Source organism: Oncorhynchus masou, chromosome 24 (assembly GCF_036934945.1).
Source record: "Oncorhynchus masou masou isolate Uvic2021 chromosome 24, UVic_Omas_1.1, whole genome shotgun sequence".
NCBI classification, from domain to species: Eukaryota; Metazoa; Chordata; class Actinopteri; order Salmoniformes; family Salmonidae; genus Oncorhynchus; species Oncorhynchus masou.
The window spans coordinates 83464640-83488046 of record NC_088235.1 but is presented as its reverse complement, the minus strand read 5'-3'; the positions used below and the strand labels follow the sequence as shown (position 1 = coordinate 83488046).

The 23407-nt window shown below is 42.3% G+C and overlaps 2 protein-coding genes across 6 annotated transcripts in view; both read right to left on the bottom strand.

Annotated features, from left to right (window-relative positions):
* The window catches only part of LOC135512855 (casein kinase I), a 42473-nt gene extending 24201 nt beyond the window's left edge, over positions 1–18272 (bottom strand). For 4 of the 5 annotated variants that reach the window (XM_064935301.1, XM_064935306.1, XM_064935303.1 and 1 more), the window contains exons 1-2: positions 18151–18272; positions 14818–15595 (exon numbers count right to left, since the gene is read on the bottom strand). In XM_064935301.1, the coding sequence (XP_064791373.1) occupies positions 14818–15045 (228 nt within the window). In that variant the 5' untranslated portion in view covers positions 15046–15595; positions 18151–18272. The other variant, XM_064935302.1, reaches the window with a different exon arrangement.
* A 766-nt stretch (positions 18273–19038) lies between these two features.
* On the bottom strand, positions 19039–22771 carry LOC135511730 (diencephalon/mesencephalon homeobox protein 1-like). Its single transcript, XM_064933204.1, has 4 exons — positions 22608–22771; positions 22051–22223; positions 21646–21821; positions 19039–20108 (listed from the first exon to the last, which is right to left on the bottom strand). The coding sequence occupies exons 2-4, from the start codon at positions 22214–22216 to the stop codon at positions 19650–19652; spliced, it is 801 nt and encodes a 266-aa protein (XP_064789276.1). The 5' UTR covers positions 22217–22223; positions 22608–22771; the 3' UTR covers positions 19039–19649.
* Between the last annotated feature and the right edge of the window lie 636 nt (positions 22772–23407).

Sequence of the window (23407 nt, the reverse complement as noted above, 5' to 3'; positions counted from 1 at the left end):
CCTACAGCCAGGGCTGAAAGGAACTTCAGTGTTGGACCTCATGCTGCAGCCCCTCTCCTGCTCAGCTGCCCCCACCACACCGCTCACAGACCGCTCTCCAACTAAGGACTAACTAAAAAGGATCAGCCAGCCTGTTTCACAGCCAAGCCTGTAGTAGCATAGTAGTTGTTGTAAGGGAGATATCATTTTCCTATCAAGTTTGCCTTGACCTATTAGCATTTCATTCCAAGAAACACGCTTTAGGCTCATCAACATCTCATTATGTCATAGATCTCATGATCATGGCAGGTTTTAACTTGAACTCATTAATGCGTTCCTGAGCTGGTCTGAAAACTGTGCTACGGATCTCTGGGTGGATTACGGATGCAGCTGATCATCTAAATCTGATCATGGTAGCTACATCGCAGCTGACAGAGAGAGAGAGAGATCCTGTTGACACGGATCCCGGGAGATTGCCTTTTGACCCGTCTCCGGAAGATCCTCACTGTAATACAGCATATTACTGAAACTGCCATTACGTAAGACGTGGGAAATAAATACACCACTGTGTATCCTCATCTTGACCATCAATCAGGCACTATACGTGGTGCAGAGTTCAGAGAAATGGGCATCCCTGATTATATCCTCACTGCTATACTCAAATACTAAACCATAAAAATGGAAATTAGATTTAATCATTTTAGAGAGCAGAGTGAACATTCAAACAGAGCATAAGCCCAGGTACCGCCACAGTGCCCAGACCTGCATAAGGAAATGAGTGATGCTATAATACTAGTAAACAGGGTGCAAGGGGTCGTCTCTTCAGCTTTAATTGCCAGAGGTGTGGAAGAGGCAATGTGAGAGAGCAACAGCTGGCCTGTGTCCAGCCCTTCTCCTGTTTCAGATCATGTTTCAGATGGAGCTGGCAGCTGCCACCACGTGATAAGCAGCGCTTCAAACATGTCTGCCTCAGCTGCCCCCCAGCCACTGAAAGAACACTAGCACCAGTGACACAGGCGGCTCCGCTCTGACACGAGATGGAGTGGACCTCAATAGCTAATGGAACGACTACTACACCCAGTGTCCCCCTGCTACTACACAGCTCTCTCTCCCCACAAACACAGCCCTGGGTTTTATAGGTCATAATTAACCATTTCAGAGAAACAGCTTGATGTAATTGTTGGGCATTGATTACGTGAATAGCCTGTTCACTAAAAGCAGCCTTTTTACATCACAGGGTTAAAATCGGTTGGCTTGTGAAAAATAGGCAGTTCAATCATCAACATGTCAGTTTCGCTCATGCACAACATGCTGATGGAGTGTTTGTACTTTAACACAAGCTGCAATAGGTGTGTGATACAGTAAAAGGAGGAAGAGGATACAGCAACTCTGATTTCCATGTTATGGTTGACCACAATTCACCTTTTCGCCAGCCACAGCAAGTCCTTAGTATCTTATACATATTGGTCTCCACATACATATCCACTAAGTAGTAATGAGCACTATGAGGTCATTCAAATATCAGTCCTTCAGCAGCGGGGAAATATCTTACAGGGAGTCTCCATGGAAGTGTAATTCACTTATCACTCTCCTTCAAAGCCGTGAGCTATTGCCAGTCAAAGCAGAAGCTGTCCATCACGGTCACCAGCAGATTCAGCCCACAAGCCTTCCCGGGGTTTATTGGAAATAACATGGGCCTCATAGGTGGCAGGTTTAACAACTCCCATCCTCTCTATCTCCAGCTGTCAATAAATGACTGTACAGGAGGGGCAGAAATGAAAGACAAGACTGATTTCCCCCACACCTCTTCCTTATAGAGGGATGGAGGCTGACTTCTATTTACGGTCTTCACCCTAAGTGAGTGAGTGAGTGAGTGAGTGAGTGAGTGAGTGAGTGAGTGAGTGAGTGAGTGAGTGCGCGTGACAGGGACAAGAGGTCACTTATGTCTAAATCCATGGCAGATTTATTGAGGGGCACCAGGGCATCATGACCTTGATCGCCAGATCCCTAGTCCACTCAAAACGGCAAAAAGGGTGCCAACCAGGAAAGCGGGACACATTAACTGAGGGTAGATTGTAGCACGTGGAGACATTTCAGTAGAAAAAGAGAACCTCCCCGGGGCAGTAAAAGAGAATGAGTAGTAGCCTAATAAAAATGTGATAGGAAAAAGGCTAATGGATATCAAACAACATAATATATCATCTTTATGTACAGAAACGGTATCCGTAAATCACAAGTCACCATAGGACAGCAGAAGAAAAATGGCTGTTTTTCAAGTAAATGGCTGAAATGAATTATGAGCTGCAATTCCTGTAAAGTTGTTAGGATGTGTTTCTTTAAGGCTTGGATTCCCCCCCAGATTGTAAGCCTGCAGTGTACTTACAGGAGTGGGCTCCTGCTTCCATCACTGAAGGATTCGTCAGTGTGAGAAAGTGCACAGCTGAACCACAGACTAGACCACTGTGTGTGGAAATGGCTGGCCAACAAAGACGACCTTTCAGCGCTCAGCAGTTTCTCACTCTGCAGTGCAGTTCCAGATAGTCAGACTGAGGGCTGCAACTAGCACGTCCCTCTCTCTCACTGGCAAGGGTGACACTGGCATTCACCTTTGTCCCAGGTGCAGCCACCACCCAATCGCTTGCTGCTCATGCAACTTCGTATGAGGCAGAAAATAATATACAAGACACTTGCCAGTCCATAATAAACAGAGGCTAATACTGACAAGTAAAACAGAAGCCATATTACAAAGGCCTGCAACATTAACTGGGTTATTCAGGGCCTGCATGAGAGTCGTTCCATATCCTTCCATCAAGACATGACACCCACCATGTCAGACTGTTCTGAAAACGTTTTTGTAGTTAGAAATAGATAAGATTAGGCCTACAGACCAGCGCAGCAGTCTAAGGCACTGCATCACAGTGCTAGAGACGTCACTACGGACACGTGTTTCGGGGGGACGCATTGCTCTCACCTTGGCCTCTCCCAAGTCCATACGGGAGTTGCAGCAAATGGGACAAGACTGTAACTACCAAATGGATATCACAAAAAAGGGGTAAAAAAAATACTAAAAATAAATCAATAAATATTTAAGATTAGCATTCCGCAACTTTATTTTGTTGAGATTGTATTTGATCTCTGGGAAATTAAGCTCATTGATTGCACCCAAATTGGCCATTCTAATTTATAGGATTCACATAATATTCAATAAATATAGTAACCAAACATCCAATTTTGGACCAAACAATTGAGTAATCCAATGAAATGGTCAAAAGCCACCTCCCCAATCACCGGTATATAGTATCACTTCTCCATGTCTGATAAGTAGTATGGAGCTTCTTTAGTATATTTTACATTTTTAGTGAATTTTAAAAACATACAATCCACCTGCAGTGAAGCCATACAACATTTACATTACAGGCATCTAGCAGAGGCTCCCATCCAGAGCAACCGACAAGAGCCCCGCTCAAGGGCACATCAATGGATCCCCCAGCCAGACGACTCGGGGGCCCGAGGCAGTGGCCTCTTGGTCAACGGTCCAGTGCTCCCAACCACCAGGCCACCCTTAAAAACAGGCATTGGCTGTAACAACCTTTTTTAGTGTCATTAAAAAAAATGTTTATTTTTTTACTGCCATTTTACCCCTCAAATCAGCAATTTCACTCACACTCATCTCCAGTTCTGCTGGCTACTCCATCTGGATTTCTACACACCATATACAGTATATTTCAACTATGCTGTGATGTTGAACATACAAGTTTAATGTAAATCGAATAGAATCTGATTGAGAGTTAAATAAAAATTAAGATAAATCATTTTGCAAAGAGCAGTGTTTCCGCTGCATATATGGCGCTGCATCACAGCCAAATGATTGCTGCCGGCCCCAAAGAAATATGGAACATGAAAATATATTTCTACCGAGGCACAGCTAGAACCGCTAGAACAGTCCACATGAACTTTTCCTCTGCAAACAAAAAGAGTAATGAACAGAAACAGACAACCCCATAGTAGAATAGTTTATCTATTTACCTAGTCAGCTTGTAGTGTGTGTTCTATGAGAGAGAAAATATTTGAGGCGCATTGAAGTTACAGTGCATACGGAAAGTATTCAGACCCCTGGACTAATTCCACATGTTGTTACATTACAGCCTCATTCTAAAATGGATCAAATTAAATGTTCTACTCATCAATCTACACACAATACCCTATAATGACAAAGTGAAACAGTATGACATTTTTTGCAAATGTATTAAAAAGAAACAGAAATACCTTATTTACATAAGTATTCAGACCCTTTGCTATGAGACTCAAAATTGAGCTCAAGTGCATCCTGTTTCCATTGATCATCCTTGAGATGTTTCTACAACTTGGAGTCCACCTGTGGTAAATTCAATTAATTGGACAGGTACACACACACCTGTCTATATAAAAGGTCCCACAGATGACAGTGCATGTCAGAGCAAAGACCAAGCCATGAGGTTGAAGGAATTCTCCGTAGAGCTCCGAGACAGGATTGTGTCGAGGCACAAATCTGGAGAAGGGTACCAAAACATTTCTGCAACATTTATTGGGGACCTTCGGAGTGGCCTACGTCATTATAAAATGGAAGAAGTTTGGAACCACCAAGACTCGTCCGGGTTCTTGTTCAGGGAGGTGACCAAGATAACTCTGACAGAGCTCTAGAGTTCCTCTGTGGAGATAGGAGAACCTTTCAGAAGGACAACCATCTCTGCAGCACTCCACCAAATCAGGCCTTTATGGTAGAGACCAGACGGAAGCCACTCCTCAGTAAAAAGGTACATACATGACAGCCCGCTTGGAGTTTGCCAAAAAGCACCTAAAGGACTCTCAAACCATGAAAAACAAGATTCTCTGGTCTGATGAAACCAAGATTGAACTCTTTGGCCTGAATGCCAAGTGTCACGGAGGAAACCAGGCACCATCCTACGGTGAAGCATGGTGGTGGCAGCCCCGGCCAAAGCCCGGACTTGAACATGATGAAACATCTCTGGAGACCTGAAAATAGCTGTGCAGCGACGCTCCCCATCCAACCTGACAGAACTTGAGAGGATCTGCAGAGAAGAAATGGGAGAAACTTCCCAAATACAGGTGTGCCAAGCTTGTAGCGTCATACCCAAGAAGATTTGAGGCTGTAATATCTGCCCGAGGTGCTTCAAAATTACTTGAGTCTGAATACTTTTGTAAATATGATTTTCAAAAAATTATAGGTTATTCTGTGTAGATGAATGAGGGAAAATGTCATCAATTTTAGAATAAGGCTGTAACGTAACAAAATGTGGAAAAAGTCAAGGGGTCAGAATACTTTCTGAATGTACTAATTTTTTGGGCGACCCAACAAAATTCACATAGAAATGTGAGTTATTGATCTGTCACTCATTGAAAACAAGTCTAAGAAGCGGTAGATATTTTCTATGTGCAATATTTCTATGCTTCCCATTTGTAAGTTTAGTTTTTGCATTTTTTATTTCATCACAAACTGAAATTAGGTGACCTATTCAAATTTCTGAAACCAGAAAATGGCGGAGCGATTTCTGCATAGTGCATCTTCGAGAACAAATTGTCCTCCAGTTGACGGATTACATTTCCAATATCCCCATCCAAGTGATAATTCTGTAAGAGTTATGTGAAGGCCAAGTAGTATGAAGCTGTGGCCCAGAGTATTGCTTCGTCATCCTTTGTAAAGCATTCCCAGTGAAACTGGTGATGTTTTTTTCCCCTGTTCAGAGAAATTAGCCACTGAAGTCACCTGCATTATTTAGCATAATTTAGTGTTAAAGTAACAACCACTAAATGCTGTTGTTCTTGCTACTGCAGGGCTACACATTGCACCCATTTTAAATCGCATATGCTCCTAAATATTTTGCTGTGCGACATGGACATTTTATTTAGGAGCACCAGTGTGCTTTGGAATTATATATTGTTTTAAATCACCCAGATTATTTTTGTTGTAATGATCACTTCACTGTAGTGCAGCCAGAGTGCCATGGTGCATACACTGAACTCAGATTCCTGACCCTCATGCTTGTGCTCCTAAATGTCCGTGTGTACTCCTACATGTTTTACTTAGGCACACATGCTCCTAAAAAAAAGGTCAGCATAGAGCCCTGTACTGCCACTCTTATCCACTTTGCTGGTCACTTGTTTTTATTAAATGGATCACAACATTTTTATTTGCAACTTTGGGTAGAAAACCAATAGCTTTTGCTCATTAGACCCATTTGTATCCTGATGTAATTTTGATCCTTTTAAAAATGGTTTTGAGTGCAATATTTGTATTCACTCTCAGCAGGTGAACACTGCTCCGGCAACCTCTGGGTCTGTCTCTGCCCTCTGGGCAGGGTCTCGTTCTCTTACTTCACACAGTAATGGTGCAGGCAGATATTGGAGGCTGACTGTGGGGCTCCCATTCCTGGTTCTCACTCCCCGCATTAGACCATCCATCCCCTTGGTCCCTCTGTGTCCTACCAGTTTCACTCCTCACCGATAAACATGATCCACTCTGTGAGGGCCCCATCAGCTGTGCCTCTTTTGGAGACCGCACCCCCCTGCTCTACTTGTTGATCCTGCCATATTCTTGTCCCAAAGATTAAGCCATGCTAGTCTTAGTACACATGGTCGATACAGTAAAATCAGTAATGGTTCCATTGATCGCTCCTATGTTCCTTGGATAACTGTGGCTGAACGCCAAGAAATGGCACTGACCTTCGGGCACACATGCATTTATTAGATGAAACCTATACAGGGTGCTCTCTGGTTCCCCGGCCACTTTTGGTGACCCTTCATGGCACTCATTCGAATGTCTGCCCCTATCAACTTTCAATGGTAGTTTCTGTGCCTACCATGATGACGACGGGTAATGGGGAAATCAGGGTTCGAGTCCAGAGAGGGAGCCTTGAGAAACAGCTACTGCTGCCAAGAAAGGCAACAGGCACACAAATGATCCAGTCCCGATTCAGGGAGGTGGTGATAAAAAAAAATACAATACAGGACTCTTTCGGGTCCCTGGAATTGGAATGAGTACACTTAAAATCCTTTAATGAGGATTGATTACCGATGTTTAGGAGTGATGTTTAGAAGCGTATTTACAGTGGTCAAAAACTTCTGAAAGTATCATTGTTTTAAAAGTAAAAAATAAAATAAATTATAATTTTGGGAATTTTACCCCGTTTTCACTACAACTCCCGTATGGGCTCGGGAGAGACGAAGGTTGAAAGTCATGCGTCCTCCGATACACACCCCAACCAAGCCGCACTGCTTCTTAACACAGCGCGCATCCAACCCAGAAGCCAGCCGCACCAATGTGGTCGGAGGAAACACCGTGCACCTGGCAACCTTGGTTAGAGCGCACTGCGCCCGGCCCGCCACAGGAGTCGCTGGTGCGCGATGAGACAAGGACATCCCTACCGGCCAAGCCCTACCGGCCAACCCCTCCCTAACCCGGACGACGCTAGGGCAATTGTGCGTCGCCCCACGGACCTCCCGGTCCCGGCCGGTTACGACAGAGCCTGGGCATGAACCCAGAGTCTCTGGTGGCACAGCTGGTGCTGAAGTACAGCGCCCTTAATCACTGCACCACCCGGGAGGCTTTAACAGTCAAATTTGACTGCATGTTGTACATTGTCCATCGGTGTGACTATGTACTATTGGGTGACGCCAATAAATAAAAGGTGCCGTCTTGGACAAGAATTATAAAAAAATAATAGTTAGACATGGAGGCAGGTAACATAATACAATAGTTTTGTCTAGGTTTAGAGAAAATACAGTGAATCTTACCCAAAATGTAATAGCGAGACACTTGGTTATGATCATTATACAGGGAAATTGTGTTGTTCATTTCAAATGTCAGAATATGATTGACAAAGACAAATAAATAACAAATAAAAAGCATTTTGTCTATTTGGGAATCGTTAAATGCCCTGTTGAAAACTGTTACCGGAATAAAGTAACCTAAGCTACTGCCGGAGACACGACTCCTCTCGCCATAGCCTACCAGCTGATCAGGGCCTGGGTTACTACAGATTTGATTTCAAATGTTTCAATTTCAGATTCACCATCAGCAATAGTCCTGATAGTTTTGCTTTAAACAATCAGTGTATAGTCATTTTTAGATGTAAAATGATCAACTTTATCCTATATAAAATGAGGACAGCTACCCTCACTGCATGGTCGAAGCAGGAGAAGAAAAGTTCACTCCGTAAAAACGTTGTGCTCACACATTGGATATGTAATAGCACATTTTAAGATAAATATTGACACATTACTAGATCAAACACTTTGAATCTGTAAAAAGTACAAATTAATTAGTGGGTGATGGCATTTTCAGATGAAAAGTTGGGGGGGACAAAAAGCAATCATCAAATCAAATTGTATTTTGTCACATGGTGTAGACTAACAGTGAAATGCTTACTTATGGGACCTTTTCCAACAATGCAGAGTAAAAACACATTTTAAAAACAATGACAAATACACAGTGAATAACGAATAATGAGTTGAAATAACATGGCTATATACAGGGTGTACCAGTACCGAGTCGATTTTCAAAAAACAGTACTGCCTGTATGGGTAGAGTTCAGTGTGTGTGCATAAGAGTCAGTGCAAAAGAGTTGGTGGAAAAAAAGAAAATAGATCAATACAGGTTGTCCGGGTAGCCATTTGATTAGATATTTAGCAGTCTTGTTTAGCAGCTTTATCCCTAGGGAGTAGAAGCTGTTCAAGGTCCTGTTGGTTCTAGACTAGGTGCAATGATACCGTTTGCCGTGTGGTAGCAGAGAAAACAGTCTATGACTTGGGTGGCTGGAGTCTGACAATTGTTTTGGGCCTTCCTCTGACACTGCCTGGTAGAGATCCTGGATGGCAGGGAGCTCGGGCCCAGTGATGTCCTCACCAACCTCTGTAGCACCACGCGGTCGGGTCCCTTGCAGTTGCCGTACCAAGCCGTGATGCAGCCAGTCAAGGCACTCAATGGTGGAGCGGTATAACTGAGAATCTGAGGGCCCATGCTAAATCTTTTCAGCCTCCTGTGGAGGAAGAGGCGCTGTCGTGCCTTCTTCAGAACTGTGTGGGTGTGTGTGTGGACCATGTTAATTCTATTATTGATGTGGACGCAGAAGGAACTTGAAGCTCTTGACCCGCTCTACTACAACCCCATCGATGTGGATAGGGGTGTGCTCGCCTATCCAGTTCCTGTAGTCCACAATCAGCTCCTTTGTCTTGCTGATGTTGAGGGGAAGAGGTCGTTGTCCTGGCACCACACTGCCAGGTCTCGGACCCCTCCTCGCTATAGGCTGCCTCATCGTCGGTGATCAGTCCTATCACAGTCGTGTCGTCAGCAAACTTGATGATGGTGTTGGAGTCTTACGCAGCCACGCAGTTGTGGGTGAACAGGGAGTACAGGAGGAGACTAAGCACACACCCCCGAGGGGCTCCCATGTTGAAGATCAGCGTGGTGGATGTCTTGCCTACCCTCACCACCTGGGGGCGGCACATCAGGAATTACAGCATCCAGTTGCAGAGGGTTCGGTCCCAGGGTCCTGAGCTTGGAGGGGACAGTGGTGTAGAATGCTGAGCTGTGGTCAATGAACAGCATTCTTACATACTGTAGGAATTCCTTTTGTCCAGGTGGGTAAGGGCAGTGTGGAGTGCAATAGATATTGCGTCGTCTGTGGATCTGTTGTGGCGAAATGGGAATTGTAGTGGGTCCAGGGGTGATGGTGTTGATGTTGATGTGAGCCATGACCAGCCTTTCAAATTATTTCATGGCTATAGCATTTCTTGGCGTTCTTGGGCATGGGGACTATAGTGGTCTCCTTGAAACAAGTTGGTATTACAGACCGGTTTTATTGTTACAAAGTGGGATTAAAATGGATTTAATTGTCAACAATCTACTGCAAAATGGATTTAATTGTCAACAATCTACTGAAAATACTATAATGTCAAGGAGGAAGATTAGATAGGTTGTATAAGTATTCCACCCTTAAATTAGTTAAGGAGTAACATTTGTCTTAACAAATCAAATAATAAGTTACATGGACTGACTGTGTGAAATATGGGTTGACATGAGTTGATTGACTAATACTTCCACTGTCCTCCATACATCCATCTGTAAGGTGCCTCAGTCAAGTATTGCATTTCAAGCACAAATTCAACTACCAAGACAGGGGAGCTTTTCAAAAGCCTCAAAGAAGGGTAGTGATTGGTAGATGGGTATTAATAACAAATCAGATATTGAATATTTATTTAAGCAAGATATTTACTTAAGCATAGTATTTATTTGGGACGACAAATAGCCTAGTGGTTAGAGAGTTGGGCCAGTAACCAAAAGGTTGCTAGATCGAATCCCCGAGCTGACAAGGTACAAATCTGTCATTCTGCCCCTGAACAAGGCAGTTAACCCACTGTTCCTAGGCAGTCATTGTAAATAAGAATTTGTTCTTAACAGACTTACCTAGTTAACTAAAAGGTTTTTTAAAAAATGATTTATTAAAAGTCTAGTTAATTATGCTGTGGATTATACCGTCTAAAAAACATTAAGGACACCTTCTCTTTCCATGACAGACTGACCAGGTAAAAACTTTGATCCCTTATTGATGTCACCTGTTAAATCCACTTCAATCAGTGTAGATCAAGGGGGAGACAGGTTCAAGAAGGATTTTTAAACCTTGAGACAATTGAGACATGGAATGTGTGTGTGCCAGTCAGAGGGTGAATGGCCAAGACACTGCTGGGTTTTTCCCACCCCGCAGTTTCCCATATATCTCAAGAATGATTCACCACCCAAAGGACATAAGGACATTCAGATAACTTGACACAACTGGGGGAAGCATTGGAATCAACATGGGCCAGCATCCCTTTGGAACGCTTGACACATTGTAGAGTCTTTGCCCCAACGAACTGAGGCTGTTCTGAGGGCAAAAGGGGGGGGGCTGCATCTTAATTAGGAACGCGGTCCTAATGTTTGGTATACTCAATGGATATAAGGGCAGTTTGTGGGACTGGTAACAGATAAAGACTGACTGATGCTGTTGAAAAGCAGTTCTTGAGGAGAAAACGACCACATCAGATGTCCAAGGAAAACAAGGCTTGGACGGCTGCAGGTCAAGTTGTCTAGTCCCTGTGTCCTATTGTGGACAACAATGATCTAGAAAGAAATGACTAAAACATACATTTGAAATGGAGTGCAGTGTCATTTGTCTGGTCTCTTTTGGGACCCTGTCACATCCATTACAACATTTTCCTTTATCCTTATTATGAAAGCGGAAATACTTCTATAAATTGATGAGGTCTGCCAATGAAAATACATTTTCAAAAAAATAAATCTAAATTATAACTATTCAAGATACTGGCAATTTCTTGTTTGAGGTACACTGCATTTTCAGATGACAAAAGTTTGGTGAAGAAATGTTTAATATATAAACACTTATTTTGCAAACTTCACATCCATAACGGTCAACTTCGTTAAAGTATATGACCATTTTTATATTGTTGTTCATGTGTGAATCAAAGCCTTACTTTCAAAGTGGCTATTAACATTTTAACCTAAGACTTAACAATTCAGACATTTGCTGATGTGTCCATTCTCCCAAAAATACCTGTCCATTTCCGTCACATCCATAACGCAAGTTGTTGTTGTGTTACTTCAAAGTGGTATAAGTTAGAATTGTCTACACTTCCCCTATAGGGTTCTACAAATATACAGTGCATTCAGAAAGTATTCAGACCCCTTCTATATCTCACATTTTGTTAAGTGACAACCTTATTCTCAAATTGATTAAATAAAAACATTTCCTCAAATCTACACACAATACCCCATAATGACAAAGCAAAAACAGGTTTAGACATCTTTGCAAATAAAACAGAAATAGCTTATTTACACAAGTATTCAGACCCTCTGCTATGAGACTCGTGTGCATCCTGTGTCTATTGATCATCCTTGAGATGTTTCCACAATTCGATTGGACTCCACCTGTGGTAAATTCAATTAATTGGACATGCTTTGGAAAGGCACACACCTGTCTACATAAAGGTCCCTCAGTTGACAGTGCATGTCAGAGCAAAAACCAAGCCATGATGTCGAAGGAATTGTCAGCAGTGCGCCGAGGCTGTAGTTGTAGCATCATGCTGTGGGGATGTTTTTCAGCAGCAGAGACTGGGAGACTAGTCAGGATTGAGGGAAAGATAAACGGAGCAAAGTACAAAGAGATCCTTGATGAAAACCTGCTCCAGAGCACTCAGGACCTCATACTGGAGCAAAGATTCACCTTCCAACAGGACAACAAGCCTAAGCACACAGGCAACGCAGGAGTGGTTTCGGGACAAGTCTCTGAATGTCCTTGTGTGGCCCAGCAAGAGCACGGACTTGAACCCGATCGAACATCTCTGGAAACCTGAAAATAACTGTGCACTCCCCATCCAACCAGCCATCTTTCTAGATCTGCAGAGATAGGGAGAAACTCCCCGAATACAGGGTTGCCAAGCTTATAGAGCCATACTCAAGGCTGTAATCGCTGCCAAAGGTGCTTCAACAAAGTACTGAGTAAAGGGTCTGAATACTTATGTAAATGTTATAGTTATTTTTAATACATTTGCTAAAAATTCTAAACCCATTTTTGCTTTGTCATTATGGGGTGGTGTGTGTAGATTGGGGGGGGGAACAATTTAATACATTTTAGAATAAGCTGTAACATGTAATACTTTCCGAATGCACTGTACACATTAACATTTATGCCTTATAAGTCACTTTTGTGAGACATTGTGTGTGCAGATGTCATATCCGTAATGCTGAAATTGCCCTTACTCATTGTTAGGAAGAATGATGGTTTAAAAACCAGATGATTTTATGAATCCCATAAATTAAAATTTAGGTACAATCAACTAGCTTAATTTCTCATATCAAATTATATATCAAAATGTTTCAGGAATGATAATCTTATTGTATTCTAACTACAGAAATGATTTTAGCACAATCTGAGATGGTGGGTGTCAAAATCCTATTTCCTTGTGCATGAGGGGGAAGAAACCATGTTTGAGTGACCAGGGAGGGGAACGCACAAACATGTGGACAGCTGCACTAGACTGGAAGTCAGCCAGGGGAGCTAAAGCAAAACACGCCACTCATGCCCAAACTTAGGTCAGAGGAGTTCACATGTGTCCTCTCCTCTGAGGCTTTGACCCAAGTCAAACCAGCAGCACATAAAAGCCTAAAGTTCCCTGGAGAAAAACAATCTTGCGGGCAGCAATGCCCAGTAACAGTTCAGTAATGCCATTATCTGTTGCCTGGCTGAACAGGTCCATGTTGCTTGCTAGCTGGTGAGATCAATCAACAGGGCACACTACCATTGCCCTAATTAGGAAAGGTGAGAGTAGCTAGCTAGTAACTACCACCATTGAAACAAATTATTTGGTTCACTTCAAATGTACTCATGGAGCAACAGTGGCACAATATCCAGCGATGTTACGGAAATAATGCCAGAGCCGGATATAAAATGGACATGATGAGGATAAAAATACCCAAAACAGATGGAACGTTTCAGACAGAGAGGAGAAGCAGCGCAGCGGAGGATTTCAGTAAAAGCGATTAAATTACAGAGCTAACCTCGGCTTTCATTGCGGTTAGCAAAGCCTTCAATATGTGTCTTGTCAGCGATAATGACCTCCCTGGGAGATACAAATGTAAAGATAATCATACACGGTCCAGTGTGGCTGTGTAGGTGTTGACGCCAAGCCCACACTGGAGTGCAGCGTTCAGACGCCATTTATGACAAACAACCTCTCTCGTAGGGTGCAGAGTTACACCAAGGCCTTTCTCCAAGAGACTTCTAATTGGCAACTTTAAATGACCCCATTAAAACATATGGATATACCAGCGTTTACGGTGACATTCAGGCTTCTACATGACTGGAGGAAAACAGAAACTTAAAATTTTGCAGAGGAAGCTGAATTTCTGGCTGGCTTCCCTTCACCAATCAGAAAATAAATGGGTCTTGCCTTTTCATGTGGTTTCCCAGACCCACGCTCTGTATATTGCAGAGGAAGCTCAATTTCTGGCCTGGACTCCCTTCACCAATCAGAAAATAAATGGGTCTTGCCTTTTCATGTGGTTTCCCAGACCCAATCTCTGCAGGCTGCAGAATTAAAATCTTGACTTGCAACATCTGAGCCCCCTACGCAGGTTTACTCAGATTCCATTTCACCTTTGAGCTAAAAGGTAAGAACCCTACTGTGTGTGTGTACATGCATGCACACATCACCATGAGACAGTACTGTCGTTAACTTGTTCTCATAGTGATATTGTGCAACAATTCCCTTACCTCCCTCAAGGAGTTCTAGTGGGCGTTTCTCTGGCGTGTATATCATGACCTGGGAAGTTAATTATTCTTCCGTCTCTTTAATATAATACAAATTAAGCATGGTTGACTCATTAACAGTGAATGGGACCAAGCTACAGATAAGTAAATATTTGCCTGTGGGGGAAAGAGACATAGTCAGCACTAAAATGTTTCCTGTCTCTTAAAGGTCAACAAGTCATCAGGGGTGGGGTGTTCTGCTGCTGTAAGGAAACTGGATTCAATTACCTTGGCCAAACTACAGTAACACAAATCTAATAACAAAAAAAAAATGAATGTCACAATGCAGCAAACCAATGGCAAGCTGCACTAGTTGTAGTGAAGTAGTGTAGAGGAATGTTAGATTGGAGGGGATGGCAAAATATAGACCTACAGGATGTAATTTGAAAAAGACAGTGGTGAGGATGATTAATGTAGGAGGTCATCCAAACAGAAACACACCACAGCAATGCCGTTTAGTCAAACATGTTGGCCTTACCAATTTGATGGCCACATATTCGTTGGTGTAGAGGTTCTTCCCCAGCCGCAGCTCTCCAAAATTGCCACAGCCAATCTTTTTTCCGACACGGAAGTTTGGCCCAACCATAAGAACCCCAGAGTTGGTCCCTGTACCCCGGCCCCCATGTCCAGTCCTGCTGCCGGCTGCCTTAGACATCTTTTTCCCTTCCTCTGTCTCTCCTTTACTCCCTTTCTTGTCAAAATCCATAAGCTTGTGATACCCTGGCCTCTCCACGATTACTCTCCGGCCATGCAAATCACAGAGGGGCCAAAACAACCAGGACTCTTAAGGGAGGGGGAAGGTGATACAAAGACAGAGGAAAGGTGTTGTATAGAAATATGCAGTGTATTAAAAGCCACTTCCACAGGGGTAAAACTGCAACCAAAACACACAGTATGTCTATCTGCCAATGTTGTACCGCGTGCTGTCCCCTTCTTGTTTATGGTAGTCGACTCCTTTCTTTTCTGTTTGTCCAACTCCTGTCTCAGAGTAGCATGTCCCAGCCTGAAGTGGGCAGGTTGTGCTAGCATGCACCCACGCACACACAAACACAACAAGCACTTGGAATCCCAGCTACTGGATCCACAACGCAGCTTGGCAACTTTCCCCGGAGCCCCTCATTGCGTCCTTCTGGTCAGTCTTTGGTAATACAGCAGACATTCTTCATGTTCCAGTGCCACGGCGGAAGGGGCAATGGTGGAGGCAGAGTCAACAATAATGATGAGATACTGCAGTAGAGTTTTGTTATGTTGGATATCTGAAAAACACAAACAAACTGAATTAGCCCTTAGGTGTAACAATCCATTACAGAACATCTGGCCAAATACACATTTGCAGTGGTCAGATATCAATGACATGTCTTTTCTAATTGCAAGCCTTAAAATGCAGCAATCTGCATGCAACAATAGTCAGAGATAGAATTTTATAAAGCCTAGTATGTTACTGGTAATTCATACATTTCTAGCCTGAAGTAGAAATGGGATCCATTTTCTGAGTGGTACATGCAGTAAATTCAATAAAGCAATCAATACGGGTGGAAACATCACATACTAGACTGAGTGTTGTGATGAGAACAATGCACCCCTTTCCAGGACGTATCATTTTGAATGTCCAAAAACCAACACTATAGGGCTATGGCTTTGGACAAATGGTGTTCCTTGACTATTAGCTGTAAAGACTATCAAACATGACTGAGTCACAGGATGGTAAAATTTAACATATTCAACTTGAGTGTGCTACATAGCCTATGCCTTGGCACACTCATCCACAACCTCATCAATATATCAGTTTTCACTGGTAGTGTGATTTGACAGCCTTTGAATAGTTAATAGCATACAATGGAGGTTTCTGTATAACCCTGAGGCCCAGCTTTCCTCCCTCTCCTTCCCTTGGGAACTGTGATGTTGCTGATACTCATGGAGAGCAGGTAATGCCAGCAATATCAGCAGGCAGCTATGCTTTCCTCAGGAAATGCACTTAAACTGATCAATGACTGCCAAAATGCCTCTCCATCCTGATAGCCTGGAAAACTGATTCACATCAGAGTTAAGGGGATACATTGAAATGGAGAGGGCAAGCCAACGGGCTTACCTATATATATAATATGTGTGTTCATCATTGAAATAGCATGTAAAGAAAGCAGTAAAACACAGCATTAACTAATTTAACTTGGCCAATACCCAGTGCAAGCTTTATGCAGTAGTAGAATAAACTAATTTGCATGAGTAGAATAGGCTAAATGTAGGAATGTGTGTGTGTGCCTTCACCTGTGCAAAGACAAACAGAAGCATGTGTTCAGAGTAGATAAGGTCAATTATTAAAAATAACTATATCCTCTGTAGTTGGACAAGTCTTGGTCATTAAAAAGGTCAATCAATTAAATGGAAACCCCATTACTTGCTAAATGTATCCCCCACCACAAATTGTGAAATTGTGAGAGCACTGAATACATGCTACTTCCATCTCAGTAATGTAAACAAAGTGGGGTAGCAAGTGCGGCTGGTTTTAATAGGAAAAACACTTTTTTTTAAGTGGCATAAATTGCCAACGTGGTTATGAGTGTAACCACCGCCTTTCATACATAAATTAGCCAGCATGTGTTTACAATACAGTTATCATTCAAGCAATATAAAGATACAAACTAGCTATGAATAATATAGCCTATATGAACCATTGGATTTAATCCTATTTGGTAGCCAATTTGACACTGAAGAAACAATAAATGACTGGTCAAATGTTTTGCGCGACTAATTTTCACGAGATGTGTTAGCTAGCTAGCTATTTGCCTTAGTAACCTGCTATATTCTCTTTCCAAATAGTTGAGTCCTAACAGTAACAGACAAGCGAAACAATAACGTCTACAGTAAATTAGCTAACAAGCAAGATTAGTGACAAAATATAAAGCTAGTTTATGTGATGAGGCAAACTCCACTGGTTAATGAAGGCCTCACATCGAGCTAGCTCGCTAATTTAGCTAGCTCATTCTCTTCCTCTCGCAGTCGCTAGCTACCGAGTTATCTAGTCTGATTCTATGGCAGTTGCTGTCAGTTTTGTGGCCCATTTTGGAAAGGTAGCTTAACCTGGTACCTGTACGAAGAGGACAATGCTTGTGATCTGTCTGTAGTTTCCATATTTTCTACTTGTCAACTCCGTAAATACTCCGCAGAAGTTAAAGAAACGGGAGTCTTAAGATGTTTTTAATCAAATCGTTACAGACTTGCAAGCTAGATAACTAACGTTAGCTACCGTACCGTCCGTAGTGCTACCTAGCTAACGTTAGCGAACTAGCGTGCTGAGGTGAGGTAGCTGACATGTAATTGGAAGTGGCCAATACTGATACATTATCACCAACTTGTTTTCTTGTCAAACTATTCAAATTGATGATTAGTTAGCTACTCATCGAACATATCATGGCCTACTAGCTACTTGTTCCCAAAACACACTGATCAGTCACGAACTAGCTAACGTTAGCAAGCTAATGCCGAGTAGAACAAGCTAAAACTGCATAGAACATCAAATATTCATTGCCATAACCTTAATTACACATTAATCAAGACAAACCCTTTAATATTGCAAACACATTATATGAAGTACTTAAAAGCGAATTAACCAAGTGCATTTCACCTCAATTAGCTGCGTTTGTTTTCAGTTCCCAAACATAACATCAGTGGGCAACTCCTTAATCCCCACAACATAAATCCAGTTTGTAGCTAGCTCTTTCCTTAGCTAGGTCGTTAATTTACGGCTAAATGCGATTGCCTTCGGAAAAAGCTCCCCCACTTAACCATGTATCATCGAAGAAACGTATTTTACCTGTCAACGTGTATTTTCAAAGTGGACGTATCAACATGGTCATGTATTTACGATATTTTATCTCTTCTCCCTCGCTAGGTCTTGCTGTCTCTTTAAGTCTCCCAGCCGATAAGCAAGCATTCAGCGTCATCTTTACTCCTACTGTTATCCTTGCGCTGGTAAACCAGCGCACCTAGCTTGAAGAATAGGACCAAAATCCATACAGCTCAATAACCCATGAAAATAGTCGAGTGTGGATGCTGTGGCTCAGTTTCCAGCTATACAATTTATGAAACACAAATTCTGAGCTTTTGTGAACTACTGGACTGTCATCTGGTAAAGCATAGCAAAATCATGAAACATCAAGAGCATTTGTTTGTCTTAACTTTGGTGTCTTGAGGGGGCTATATAACCTACTAGACACAAGTAAGTGGCATGTCCTACTGATTTACACAGCATGAGAATTTGGTCAAATCTATCCTCCTCTGCCATGACCCTTATTTCAATATTTTATTGTGCTTTTGACTAGTATATTAGGTAAATCTAACCATCTTCAATTTGAAGCTCTATAGTTGATGTGTGCTGTAGGCCTAAAACCACCATCTGCTGCCTCTGGTCACCTGGCTAGTAGCCTCCCTTGCCAGGCTTATTGGCTGTCCTGACACAGGGGTATCTGGTTGGCTTTCCCTCCCTGCAAAGAATCTGTTGGGCACATACCAGTCATTTACCCTCTGTTCTAAGACCTTGACCTCCCATTGCTTGAGTTGTTGCCTTCTTCTGCCCTAAACCTGAGACCCAAACTCATCTGGGTTATTATTTTTCTATTTGCAAACTGTTACAAATGGAAACTAAAAAGACATTCAAAATAATTGTATTCACACAGAGTTGAATTATGATTTTATTGTGTATTACCATGAAATTAATGTAGGATATGCCTAAAGTTTCACTGGGGTGGCAGGTAGCCTAGTGGTTAGAGCATTGAGCCAGTAACTGAAAAGTTGCTGGATCAAATCCCAGAGCTGACCAGGTAAAAATCTGTTGTTCTGCCCCTGAACAAGGCAGTTAACAAACTGTTCCCCAGTAGGCTGTCATTGTAAATAAGACTTTGTTCTTAACTGACATGCCTAGTTAAATATATATTTTAAAACATACCTTGAGACATTACAGAAAATTGTCTTGAACACATGTATATATGATGTGAAAAAAGTGCCCAAAATCACATCTAATTCTTTATTCTCCTAAGTGCTTGTCATAAGTGAGTAAAAACTGACTGTAACATCTCTATGCAAATGAAGTATGTACCAATCCACTCCTGATTGCGATCCTGAATGCTCACAACATACCTTGAGTGTTTCTTAATCAATCTAATCATCTACGGACATAATCACTTGTCAGAGGTCCTTCACAAATACATACAGTATGTACAGTGTCAAAGTATACAATCAGTAGTTTATGTGTCCGTATTGATACTAGTGCACCAGTGTACCAGTCCCTTTTTGCCATTACACACTGCAGAGAAGTTATAGACCCAAATTGGGGTGGGGTACAGCTTTACTGGGAAAGAAAGTCTGAAGGGAAAGGCTGCAGTTTTTACCAACCGGTGGGGCAACTCCTAAGGCTGGGCTGTGTTGCTGGAGAATGGGCCAGAATTTGGGGGTGAAATGTAGGCCAGCTGACAACATCCCTAAAGCATGATGATGTGGAAGGTGGTTCTGCTCTCCATACACAAAGGGAAAAACGGGAGGATAATGTAATCTTGTGTGGACCTGAGTTGCAATGACGTCTCCAGGACAAGAAATGGTAGGAGCATCACTGACTTCCCAGAGAGGAGCGAATTTGCTTTGTGTTTTGGAGTCCTTAGTAGTGCTCTCTTCCCCTCCTGCCTTGGTCTGATGTGGTTCCTCCAGGCTTTGCGCTCTGCGAAGAGGGGGGCATCGCTGTCCCTTACGAAGCTTTGCTCTTCTGTTCTTGAACCACACCTGCAGGAGCATATTATTTAGTTATTGGTGAAGGGTTGAAGTGTTTATGAAGCTTTTAAAAAGTAACATCTAAAAGCGCTACAGCTTTTATATACACTTCCTTTCAGGAAAGTATTCAGACGCCTTGACTTTTTCCACATTTTGTTACATTACAGCCTTATTCTAAAATCTATTCAATTGTTTACCCCCTCCTAACACAATTCCCCATAATGACTAAGCACATTTTTGCTAATTTATAACAAAAAAATAACAACAATATCACATTTACATAAGTATTCAGACTCTTTACTCTGTACTTTGTTGAAGCACCTTTGACAGCAATGAAAGCATCTTGGGTGTGACGCTACAAGCTTGGCACACCTGTATTTGGGGAGTTTCTCCCATTCCTCTCTGCAGATCCTCTCAAGCTCTGTCATGTTGGATGGGGAGAGTTGTGCACAGCTATTTTCAGTTCTCGCCATCCCCACAGCATAATGCTGCCACCACTATACTTCATCGTAGGGATGGTGCCAGGTTTCCTCCAGACGTGACACTTGGCATTCAGGCCAAAGAGTTCAATCATGGTTTCATCAGACCAGAGAATCTTGTTTCTCATGGTCTGAGAGTCTTTACGTGCCTTTTGGCCAACTCCAACCGGGTTGTCATGTGCCTTTTACTGAGGAGTGGCTTCCGTCTGTCCACTCTACCATAAAGGCCTGATTGGTGGCGTATTGCAGGGACAATTGTCCTTCTGGAAGGTTCTCTCATCAACACAGAGGAGCTCTGGAGCGGGTCCTTGGTCACCTCCCTGACCAAGGCCCTTCTCCTCCGATTGCTCAGGCTGGCCGGGTGGCCAGCTCTAGGAAGAGTCTTGGTGGTTCCAAACTGTTTCCATTTAAGAACGATGGAGGCCACTGTGTTCTTGGGGACTTTCAATACTACAGAAATGTTTTGGTACCATTCCCCAGATCTGTGCCTCGACACAATCCTGTCTCGGAGCTCTACGGACAATTCTTTCAACCTCATGGCTTGGTGTTTGCTCTGTCATGCACTGTCAACTGCGAGACCTTATATAGACAGGTGTGTGCCTTTTCAAATCATGTCCAATCAATTGAATTTACCAGAGGTGGACTCGAATCAAGTTGATGAAACATCTCAAGGATGATCAATGGAAACAGGATGCACCCGAGGTCAATTTCAAGTCTCATAGCAAAGGGTGTGAAGAGTTATGTAAATAAGGTATTTCTGTGTTTTATTTTCAATACATTTTCAAAAATTTCAAAACACCTGTTTTTGCTTTGTCATTATGGGGTATTGTGTGTAGATTGCTGAGAAATATTAATAAATAATAATAATAATAATAATACAAATATTGAATCAATTTTCGAATAAGGCTGTAACATAACAAAATGTGGAAAAAGTCAAGGGGTCTGAATACTTTTCCCGAAGGCACTGTATATTACAAGAATAACGTTAGTAAAAGCAGCAGTTCAAATAAATATTATTAATGAATGAATGCACACAGGCTGGTCCTTTTTGAAGAGCGACCTTTACTGACCTGAATGCGAGCTTCAGGCAAGTTGATGCAGACAGCCAGTCTTTCTCTCATGCTTACATCAGGGTACTGGGTCTGTTGGAAGGCTTTCTCTAGAGCCTGTAGCTGGGACACAGTGAAGGCTGTGCGGCTCCGACGTTGCTTTTGCTGGTTCCCATAACGGGCCTCCAGGATCAACTCTGTGGGGACGGAGGAAAAGCCACAACAAGATTAGTGGTGAAACAGCCAACCAGTTGGCATTTCAGATGTCGGGCTAAACGTGAAAATACCAGCATTTTGGCAGCCTACAAATGTTTTTTAATGGGTTTTTTTGTGTGTGTGTGTGAAAAATGTTGCCATCTGCATTTGTTTGATTGCATGCATCGATTGCAGACACTGTCATAAATTAAAGTAGTCTAGTCTAAATACCGGCAAGTCTTTCAGCAACAGAGAACGTGTTAACCGAGGAGGGATTGGCCAATGAATAAACCTGGTACTGATCTGCCATCTGGTGGTGGTCGAAACAGACGGAGTTGAAGCTGTGTAGAGGATAGACTCCACTGTTGGATCCCCCGCAGAAATTCAAAGCATTCATAGCGCCCCTAAATTAATATAGACAAAATAACCGTTTTTATTTGATTGGCCTTACACCATAATAACTAAGCATACAATGTCGCCTATATAGTTTGTAAATGAAGGACGCTTGCACTGTGCAAAATTGCACGGTGCAATTTTGATTTGCAGTCTAAACTCACTTCAAAAATAAAAAAATACAGGACAAACGGTAAATATACATTTTCAACTTTCTTGATAATTCAAGGTAATTGAAAGTTATTCTTCTCTAAGCATAAACCATTGCCACTTGATTTAGTGGCAATCTGCTGCAGTAGACTACCAACATACAACTATCTTCAAAATACAGATCAGACAAAATAATATATTCCAGTGATGAAGTGTGTAAAAGTCCAGCATTTTTTTTATTTTACCTGAAAAGCTCACAAAACAGCAGAAATATATTCGATTCTCGTGCGCTTTAGAGGCTAAGAAGTCCACCTAAACAGTCCAATACTTTCGAAATGCAGGCCTTATCCTCGTACTCCACGGCATGGATCTAATTCTCCGAAAACCATTCTCACCCACCGACCCACGACTATTTAAGAAGCATTTACTCCAGCTCCCCTCAACCATTAGCCAATAGAAAGAAAGGTATTAGCCTGGATTAGGTGGGATGAGGGGAAAGAGGGGGGTCCAAGGGCTCAAGTTTTTGAAACTATTGAACTTGGGGAGATTTACGCAAAGGATCCCCCCACAATAAACGAGCGCTTCACTCCCTCCCGTTAAAACAATTAAAACAATGTGGTCTGCTAATCTCTGAGGCAGCCCAGATTAAAATAACAGCCTTTGATTGTCCCCTGTTCTCATTCTCCTTTCTCCTAAACTCCCTGCTTTGTCAATCTCTACTTGGAGGGGGTTTGCTTTGCGGTTTGTTTTACTAACAGACTCAATATTTTGCCCATAAACTGTCAGCCTGTGAAACAAAATCTAGACATTGGCCATTAAAACCAATTTCCTAAGGTTCAACTAAACCAGATTCAAGATCTCTTCAAAGAGAACTATTATCCCACCACAACAAGGAAAATAATTAAACAATTAAGTTTTCCATATTATTGTGCTTTGCCACATTGTTACACTCACATAATTAAAAACAACATGCAAATGTTTTATTCATAATTTGCATGTAGGTTAGATGGAGTGTTTTTTCAGTAGCACTTGCATAGAACTCGCA

Bases quoted from the DNA above. Each gene is read 5' to 3' on its own strand.
- LOC135511730 (XM_064933204.1), bottom strand. From the start codon at position 22,216: ATGAATGCTTTGAATTTCTGCGGGGGATCCAACAGTGGAGTCTATCCT. The intron at 21,822-22,050 runs GTATTTAGACTA...CCGTCCCCACAG, and splicing joins TGTTGCTGAAAGACTTGCCG to AGTTGATCCTGGAGGCCCGT. The intron at 20,109-21,645 runs GTCAGTAAAGGT...ATGCTCCTGCAG, and splicing joins TGCCTGAAGCTCGCATTCAG to GTGTGGTTCAAGAACAGAAG.